The sequence below is a fragment of the Bos taurus genome, chromosome 15, assembly GCF_002263795.3.
Source record: "Bos taurus isolate L1 Dominette 01449 registration number 42190680 breed Hereford chromosome 15, ARS-UCD2.0, whole genome shotgun sequence".
NCBI lineage: Eukaryota > Metazoa > Chordata > Mammalia > Artiodactyla > Bovidae > Bos > Bos taurus.
This window is the reverse complement of record NC_037342.1, coordinates 7,958,934-7,969,404: the sequence shown is the minus strand read 5'-3', so window position 1 is coordinate 7,969,404 and position 10,471 is coordinate 7,958,934. Positions and strand designations below refer to the sequence as shown.

Sequence of the window (10,471 nt, the reverse complement as noted above, 5' to 3'; positions counted from 1 at the left end):
AGTAAAGAATCTATCTGCCTGCATTGTGGGAGACCTGGGTTTGATCCCTGGGGTGGAAAGATCCCCTGGAGAAGGGAATGGCTACCCACTTTGGTATTCGTGCCTGGAGAATTCCATGGACAGAGGAGCCTGGTGGGCTACAGTCCAGGGGTCACAAAGAGTCAGACAGTTGAGCGATTAACTCTTTCAGACTGTAATGTGCAGCTATATATATATTTGAGAAACACTGCAGTGGGTGACTGGAAGTCAATGAATATTTTCCAGTGAGGAAATGGCAAAATTAGGTCCATTTTAGGAAAATAACTTTGGCCTGGAGAATGGAGAGAGAATGAGTCTGTGTGTTTAAGACTTTGAAAGACTAGATAGCAGTCAGCATTGTATTGGAACACATTTGTATTCACTGAAAAAGACATGTAGACAGACACACTAAGGAAGAGACCTTTTTTTTAACTAAGGTTAAGACTATTTGAAATTCTTTATTTAAACTCTTATTGAACATTATAACCAAGCATGATGAAATTTGTTTATTACCTGTTTGGGACACGGACCTAAAGAATTCAAGCCATGGGTCCTGGTTAGAAATTGTTTTAATCCCTATTTCAAATGCCTTATGAAGATTCACTGTTTACAGTTGCTCTATATCTAATTCATTCTGAAAATGGAAGAAGTTATTGGCAAGAAACAGTTATGGTAACATTATGATCTGCCAGGTTTTTTTGGTCAGATGAAATCACTTTATCTTGTTTTGGGGGTTGTATTATTATTCATTAATTGATGATTCTATGTTATTGCCCCTTGGTAAACTTTAAGTATCTATCGGTTTAAGGGAATGGGTAATTTAAAAATGCATTAAGAAATCAGATGCTTTAGTAAATGTTTCCTATATTGTTTTCAAAGTTTTTTTTTTATTTTTCTCATTAGTAACTATTAATCTGCATAAAGTAATATGCTTTATTTATAAAGGAATGTCCAATTTTAAAGAAATTTCAAAAAAGAATTAGGTCTACTAGTTTCTCTGAACTGTTAAAAATTATATATACGCCTAAAATTGGTACAAATTATTTTATTTAGGAAAAAAAATGATTGGTTTTTGTTTTTATCAGTGTTTCTTCCTGTTTTATATGTGTGTGTGTGTATTTTTTTTAAAATAGGTCTATTTAAAAAAACAGTGACACCTATTTTTTTTTACATAGACCTGTTTAAAATAGTGACATCTAGGTGTCCAGTGATATCTCAGGAAAAAACTCGCGTGTCTCCAAAGGGATATTTTCAGCTCATATAACAATGTGAATTGTGTGTTTTCTAGTTATGGTTATATTATTTTAAGTATTTAATGTTTCCTAAAATATCTCTTAGACTGGATCAGAGACACTGAAAACATTTTAACTGTGATTTGTCCACTATGCCCACTCAATAGAGTAATACTTATCTCTTTTTTCCCCCTCCCTTCTTTTTTTTCCCCCCACCTACCCTTCATCCCTTTCTTCTTTGATTTGAAAAGTGAGTAACAAGCTCTGACCAAAAGGAACATTCTACAGGAAAGTTATTATTACAGGAAAGTTATTATTAAAGATGAGGAAATATAATAGAGACTTGTTAAGGATAAGTGACTGTCCACATGTCCTAGATGTAGCGGGTGGAGTTAGACCACAGACTTTCTGGCTTCCTATTTCAATTCAGAATGCCTGGTTAAAGGACAATTCCCCCCACAAAAGGCTAGTAGAAAACTGCAAAACTCGTGATATACTTGTCATAACACTATGGCTCTCCTTCCTTAATAACCTCCTTAGAGATCTGTGTTTCAGATCTGGGAAACAGTCTTAACATATAAGCTGGTTTTCTTAGTTTGAGGAGCATCAATCTATTTTAAGAATTTTAAACTCTTTTTCTATATATTTTTTGCATTAAAAACCCTTTGGAAAATATGGTTAAGGTTATAAATTACCTTCTCACAAAAAAGTATATACACTCATATAGCTATAATTTTGCATACCAATTTGTTTCATTTTTGTAAATATAATCAGGGAGACAAAAGGAGCTATATAGAAAGAACATAGAACAGCTTTTTGTTTTTACGTGTAAGATTCTTCTTTTCTCTAAAGTAGCTTTGTTATATGTGAAAGATAAAAATGTCACCCGAATGATATGAAATGATATGGATAAGATTAACATTAACAATCACTTTAGTACTGTTTCAACCTTGCAAACTCTTAAGGAAAATATGGGTTCACAAAAACACTAAAAATCTGAATTATGCTTTATAAAGGAAAACAATTAAACCTCACAACTTTTCTTTGAAATTTACACAGTATGACACATTATAAATGTAAGGCTTAGAGAAAAACAGTAAAAACTCGTGACCTCATAAATCATGACCCCCCCAAAAAAAAAACAGACATAGCACAAAGTTTAATTTTTTAAAGATAAAAATGGCATTCACTTTTTATGAAAGAGAAGAGGTTTCACCATCCCTGCCAAGATCTTGGGTAACTGTGCAGCAATAACCTCAGACATCATTTCTGGAAATTCAACACTCAGTGCCCGGGACTGGATAAATGTATTCAAGCAGTACAGATGAAGTTGCTTGACAAGCTGTTGGTTTAACAAACAGATAAGAAACATGTAAGGAAAATAATACATTTCCAAACTATGTAAACATCAAAGCTTATTTTTCTAATAATAGAAATGCTTCAGATGTTGTTTTTTACCGAAATGAAAAAACTCCCTCCATTTCCAGAATAATATATAAGATACTACATACATATGATGAAACATTCTAATATATAGAAAGATTTCAAGAAATGAAAGTATTCTGTAATCCTATTGGATAAGCAGTGTGAACATTTGGTATATTTCAAGTTTTTCTGGTTACACATACTCAAGTATATGCATAATATATATATGCATAATAATATATATATGCATATATATTTCCATAAATGAAATTACTTTATAGTCTATTTCTTAATCCAGCTTTTCCCACATAACAATAGGCAAACTCTTCTATGTCAATACAAACAACCCAACCTGATTCATGTTAATCTAACTTTTTTTTGGCCACACTATACTGCATACAGGATCTTAGTTCCCCAACCAGGGATCAATCCCACACCCCCTGCACTGGCAGCACAGAGTCTTAACCACTGCGCTGCCAGGAAGGCATCATTTTAATCTAATTTTAATTCTGTCAAAATAATATTTTGCACATATTTTTGAAAGTCAGATAGTACTGCAAGACCTACAGGAGCAAAAACACAGATGCAACCACTTTGAATTACTTTAGTTTGGGTCATTTGATATTTACCTCTGTATTTCTAATAAATTATATTTCCCAAAGTTTACATTATTAAGATCCTATTAAATAAGGATTTAGCTTTCTTGTATTATACACCCATCTCCTCAACTACATATACTTTCTCTTCCTATTCTCTATATAGATATATCTCAATGTTTGACTAAATCAATATCTAGCATTTATATTATAAAAATTTTTATTGTTTCTTGCTGGATTACTTTTCCTTTCCTATATGAGTTACTTTAATTTTGCTAGTGCTAATCACCTCATGTTTTTCTGCTTTTTTTGTTGTTTTTTTCTATATTTATCACAAAGCCATAGTCAAATTCTCTGACAGAATTGTAAAAACGTACTTCAGTATGTTCATACAATTAGTAATATCTCAAATCTAACTTTTTTTTTCTTGGTGCTAGTACCCTGAAACCCTGTGCATTAATTACTGTGCTGGGACACCCCTTTGTGTCTCTCCTGGGTTGAATCTCATACTCCTTTGGCTTACACCAGGGTTCTGTTGTAAGAAATCCTGCAGATGCCCTTGAGAAAGGCTGTATTTGAGGTAAGGTCTAGGAGACCTTGAAAGTCTGAAAATACTTTCATGATGCCATCATATTTGTTTGATGGTTTGGCTGGTACAAAATTCTTTGAAGATTTTTCTTTCCTTCAAAATTCTCCATTATTTTCTGGGTTCCAGTGTTTTTGTTGAGAAATTCTACAACATTCCGAATCCTGATGATTTGATGTGACTTGCTTCTTTTTTCACTGGTATATTTTAGGATACCCTCTTTATTCTGGGTATGCTTAAATTTTACAATAATGTGCCTTGGTTCAATTGGGTTGAGTCTGTATACTCTTATGCTCAGAAAATTCATATCCTTCAGTTCTAGCAATCTTTCTTTTAAGATTACTTATGCAATTTCCTCTCCTTGATTTTTTCCACTCTTTCTTTTGGAGATTACTACGAACTAGAAAATGAAGCCCTGTGGGTTAATCCCCTAAATTTGCTATCTCTCTACATTTTCATATCTTTTTCTTTTTTGTTACTTTTATCTGAGTTTTCCTGAGATTTATATTTTCTGAGTTTTATATTTATATTGAATTTTTAATTTATGCCCTCCTTTAATTATCCAAAAGTATTTTCTCACTAAATGTTCTTTTTAAAATGTTTTCTAGTCTTTTTTCATGGATGCACCATCATTCTTACTTCTGTGAGTATTTTAATTTTTGATGCTTTCTTCTGTTATCTGCACTGGAGCTTTTTCCTTCAAGTTACATTTTTTTTTTCTGTTTATTTTGTTCTCTGCCTTACATTTGAGAGACTTTTATCTAAACGGCTAATAATTCTTGGCTGTTCACATTCAGCAGTGAGGCCTCATATTTGATCTAATGAGCAGAGAGATTTTTATGCCTTTATTATTTTAGCGTTTCTGAACACAGTAATGATAAAAGTTTGTATGCAATACATCTTGACTAAGATGTATTGCTGGATTAATTTCCAGAATTGTATTGTAATTGTAATTTCCAGAACCCTATATATTTATCCAGTTTGGTGTTAGGCATTTATAAGGTGTTTTTTTTTTTTTTTTCCTTCATGTTTAAGCAGTGAGGCATACATATCTTAAATACTTGCCTAATTATTTAAGATAAACCCTAAAAAGTGGGGATTTGAAAGAATGCAACCTTTAACTATTACCACACGCTGCTAGATTATCCATCAGCATTGTTGCTGACTTATAACTCCACCCAAAATGGTATGAGAGTCTTATTCTCCACGTCCCTATCTTTGCTTTTCCAGTTTACATAAAATATTTTCTAACTTAACATTTTGGAGCATTTTCAGGAATATGTATCACAATTCCTATCAACAAATTTCACAAATGCTAGTAAAAGGATATTTCAGTGATCTATACTGAAAATGAAAAAAGCACAATATAAATTGTGAGCGGTATGATGCAAGTACTGTTTTAAAGTCTAAGTACAAACAAATTTGATGAACACACATGAAGTAAACCTTGTACTTCACACTAAAGTAATAGATAGAATTCAGAAAACAATCACTGATATTCTAAAAACCAAAATACTTACATCATGCAAGTTATCAAGAAGTTTTGTAAGCTGATAGAAACGCTGTGAGCTAGGGACAACTCCTTTTTGCCTCAAACCAATTGCCTTGATGAGTTCTCTAATGTAACTTGATCTCATCTCTTCAAACTGGTTCTGACTTCTTAGTCCTTCTAAAGGAACTGTAAGAAGATAATTACAAGTGGCAGTTATGTTTAAAAAGATGACCCTAACACTTTATAATATAAATTTCTGAACTGTACAGTGATTTCTTTTGATATGCAACTCTAGAAACAAATACCTAAATAGAAAAGAGTGCTACTAACAGTTTTAGGACATGTAAAACTTCTAGGTCTTTTGAAGAATATGGTAACAACAACCAGGTAAGTTAAAGAACATCTCAGCTTATTTTAGAGCCATATTAATGGATTATGCATTTGACTTAGCATCTGCTCAAAAGAGCATCTGACATTATTGTACATTCCTGCCTCAAATATTTAGTTTAAGTTTACAACTACACAAATGCTGCATCTTTTTTTTTTCTTGTTTCCTGACTATTGATACAAGAAAAAGTCATTGATGTTTGCATTTTCTCTTATATTCAGCCACTTGGCTATACTTTATTTTATTTATGTACTCATTTATTAATATTGTTAACTCTAAGAGTTTTTGTTGGATTATCTTTTTTTTTTTTTTGGTATACAACAATATCATACTCAAATAATATCCTTATTTTCTCCTTTCCAACAGTTGTAGCTGTCATCTCTCCTTCATGGTTCAATACATTGTTTAAGTCTTCCAGAACAATATTAAATAATAACAGTAATGGTAAATACTCAAATTTTGTTGCTGATTTTATTGTTAAATGCCTCTCATTTCCATTATGATGTTAACTGGTAATTCACACTTCTACCTCAGAAACCTTTAGTTCATACATCCAAATCTTAGGCACAGCGCCCTGCTATAGCCCATTCTCTTGTTTCCACTACATAGTCAATAAACCTACAGCCTTTCTCCTAAGTCTTTCTGGTTCTTCTGTTGTGACCTGTCTGAGAGGTCCTGGTTGGTTTCTTTAGCAACTCTATTACCAGAACTCCCAGCTCCCTTATTTCCTTTTACTTCGGTCGCAACTGTCCCACAAACAAATCTTCAACCATAAGTGAAATTTCTGCAACTAGATCCAGATTACTGAAAGAAAAATCACATAATCTATGGATTTATGCATCTAGATATTTATGATCTTCACCTTTAGCAATATTTCTAGAGAGAAGTGTACTTCATTTGAGCAAAGTCAACTCTATGTCTCCAGCAAAGGTAGATAAATAAAGCTTTTAAAAAACCTCTTTCTTTATTCCCTGCATCCCAACAGACCTTGACTTCTACTTCCCTTGGTAAAAGAAGGCCAGAGATAATAAGCCAATAGAAACTAAGAGTTAACTCTGGTTTAGAGTCTTCAAGAGCTCAGATCCTCAGTATAAAAGGGACTTAGGTAATTTGGGCAATAGGACACTTTTGCGCCAACTGAAAACTTAACTGTATGTATATCATGTTGAAGCCTGTCTTGACATCAATGACTTTCTCTTGTATCAATAGTCAGGAGACAAAAAACAAAAAAGATGCAGCATATGTATAGTTGTAAACTTAAACTAAATATTTGAGACAGGAATGTACAATAATGTCAGATGCTCTTTTGAGCAGATGCTAAGTCAAATGCATAACCCATTAATATGGCTCTAAAATAAGCTGAGATGTTCTTTAACTTACCTAGTAAACTTAACTGTATGTGTATCATAACATATAGTGTTATAACATATAATATCATAACCTATTCCCTTTACTTCATATAGCAACTATTTTAAACATCCATAACTCTTTTTAACAATCCCAACCAATTTTCACATCTCCCTCACTCTTCACCATGACTATAAAATTATTTTTTCTTCTGATTACTGAAGTATTGTTTTCTCATTGGGCTTTAAAGAGCTGGAAAACTAGTAACCCAAAGCCTTCGACACTATCATCTACCTGTTGAGGACCAGACTTGAAGCAGTTATCCTTACTTCAGGAAAATCAGGCCTAATCTCATCCTGCCTCATGCTATTAGTATCAACCACTAACAACATGCTCCCAGGATATGATAATCTAATCACTAGGCTCTCATCCCATGCTCCTGGGATATCTCTGGAAATTATTCTCCTTTCTACTCTCTTCCTTAGATTTCAGATCTATGATGAACCAGCTGTAAAAAAGTTATTTCTATTTTATTTGAGCTCTTTATATTAATTCATTGTTTTCTTAATTATTACTCAGCATTACATGACTGGAGAATTTTCTCTGAGATTCTTATTGATTCCATATGTGGGTTTTCAGCATTTCTTATAAATATATTAGTGGCAAGTGGGAGAGAGTGAGTCAAAGGCAGTTAGCAATATGCTTGCTATTTTAGATGAGAATACTTTAAAAAATACTTATTTTTGATTTAGTTATTTAAAAACAGTGTGTATCAATTAGAAGAATTTTGAAAAATACTGAAAATACAAAGAAAATTATAAGTCATCTGAGATCCTACAATCCAATAGTTTGGGATATTTAATAATATTATATTGAGAATATTTACATAATTAAATCATTAAAATTGTTCATATATGAATGTTTTAATTCTCACATAAAATTTAATATCACAGAAATGTGTAGTAAATGCAAGTTATTTAATTATTTTATCATTCAACACTTGCATCATGCAATATTTTACTAATATAAACAATACTTGCACTCATCTCACACGCTAGTAAAGGAATGCTCAAAATTCTCTAAGACAGGCTTCAACAGCACGTGAAATGTGAACTTCCAGATGTTCAAGCTGGATTTAGAAAATGTAGAGAAACCAGAGATCAAATTGCCAACCTCAGCTGGATCATCAAAAAGCAAGAGAGTTCCAGAAAAACATCTACTTCTGCTTTATGGACTATGCCAAAGCCTTTGACTATGTGGACCACAAGAAACTGGAAAATTTTTGAAGAGATGGGAATACAAGACCACCTGACCTGCCTCTTGAGAAACCTGTATGCAGGTCAGGAAGCAACAGTTAGAACTGGACATGGAACAGCAGACTTGTTCCATGAAAAGGAGTACATCAAGGCTGTATGTTGTCACCCTGCTTATTTAACTTCTATGCAGAGAACATCATGAGAAACGCTGGGCTGGAGGAAGCACAAGTTGGAATCAAGATTTCCGGGAGAAATATCAATAACCTCAGATATGTTGATGAAACCACTGTTATGGCAGAAAGCAAAGAAGAACTAAAGAGCCTTCTGATGAAAGTGAAAGAGGAGAGTGAAAAAATTGGCTTGAAGCTCAACATTCAGAAAACTAAGATCATGGCATCCGGTCCCATCACTTCATGGCAAATAGAAGGGGAAACAGTGGAAACAGTGACAGACTTTATTTTTGGGGGCTCCAAAATCACTGCAGATGGCAACTGCAACCATGAAATTAAAAGACACTTGCCCCTTGGAAGAAAAGCTATGACCAACCTAGACAGCATATTAAAAAGCAGAGACATTATTTTGCCAACAAAGGTCCATCTAGTCAAAGCTATGGTTTTTCCAGTAGTCATGTATGGACGTGAGAGTTGGACTATAAAGAAAGCTGAGTGCTGAAGAATTAATGCTTTTGAACTGTGGCGTTGGAGAAGACTCTTGAGAGTCCCTTGGACTACAAGGAGAACCAACCAGTCCTTCCTAAAGAAAATCAGTCCGGAATATTCATTGGAAGGACTGATGCTGAAGCTGAAACTCTAATACTTTGGCCACTTGATGGGAAGAACTGACTCATTGGAAAAGACCCTAATGCTGAGAATGATTGAGGGCAGGAGGAGAAGGGGACAACCGAGGATGAGATGGTTGGATGGCATCACCAACTCAATGGACATGAGTTTGAGTAAGCTCTGGGAGTTGGTGATGGACAGAGAAGCCTGGCGTGCTGCAGTCCATGGGGTCATAAAGAGTCGGACACTATGATGTCATTTCTGATATTAAAGGATATATTCTTATAAGTGGAATTATTAGAGTAAAAGGTATTAACTTTCTTAACACTCAAAATATATATTTCTAAATTATCAACACTTCTTACTATTTATGTTGGGTGGTTGGTTCTGAGCAATTTTCATTTAGGGTAATCTTTTTTTTAGAGAGAAAAATAAAATATCATCTCATTTTCATTTCTCCAATTGTTAGTGAGGTTGAATAATTTTTTAATGCTTATGAGTAATTTGGTTTTATTTAAAATTTTTTTCTGTTTTGTACTCATTTTTTTTTGCACTAAGATATTTTTTCTAAGTTTGTGGTTTAAAGCCCAGTTTTAAAATATTTAATCAAAAAAAATAAATAAATAAAATAAAATATTTAATCAGTGCTGTAACTTTATTAAGGCAAAGAGTCCTACCTAGGCAACCCCAATTTTCCCATGCTCAGAAAGCCAATGCTTTCAATTTTTTCAACTATTTATTTTGGTCTTTCCTTCTTAAGTGACACCCTTATATTGCTGTTATTTGAATTCTTAACAGTATGGAAAATAGGGCTAAAGCTCTATTTCCATATTCCAGATCATCACCCCTATGCTGCGGCTAAGTCGCTTCAGTCATGTCCGACTCTGTGCGACCCCATGGATGGCAGCCCACCAGGCTCCCCCGTCCCTGGGATTCTCTAGGCAAGAACACTGGAGTGGGTTGCCATTTCCTTCTCCAATGCATGAAAGTGAAAAGTGAAAGTGAAGTTCCTCAGTTGTGTCCAACTCTTAGTGACCCCATGGACTGCAGCCCACCAGGCTCCTCCATCCATGGGATTTTCCAAGCAAGAGTACTGGAGTGGGGTGCCATTGCCTTCTCCGATCACTCCTACACCACAATCATATACTCACATATGAAGAACTTCCTGTTCCTCATCTTCCTAATATAAATTTCATAATATTTCTTAGCTAAATATTCAGTGTTTATTATTTTAGCTATGTAAAATGTTACCACAGTCAAGTCATATAGAATTAACTAGGATTTCTTTCCAAGCATAATTTTTTTGTTTTACTGAGAGTAAGTAATCATACCGATGGGTGTGAAGTGGTATC

The 10,471-nt window shown here is 33.8% G+C and overlaps 1 protein-coding gene across 3 annotated transcripts in view; it reads right to left on the bottom strand.

Moving 5' to 3' along the window:
* Positions 1 to 1,980: 1,980 nt before the first annotated feature.
* PGR (progesterone receptor) overlaps positions 1,981 to 10,471 on the bottom strand; it is a 113,359-nt gene continuing 104,868 nt past the window's right edge. For 2 of the 3 annotated variants that reach the window (XM_025002034.2, XM_025002035.2), the window contains 2 exons: positions 5,378 to 5,535; positions 1,981 to 2,592 (listed from right to left, as the gene is read on the bottom strand). In XM_025002034.2, coding sequence (XP_024857802.1) covers positions 2,437 to 2,592; positions 5,378 to 5,535 — 314 coding nt within the window. In that variant the 3' untranslated portion in view covers positions 1,981 to 2,436. 3 annotated transcript variants of the gene reach the window in all.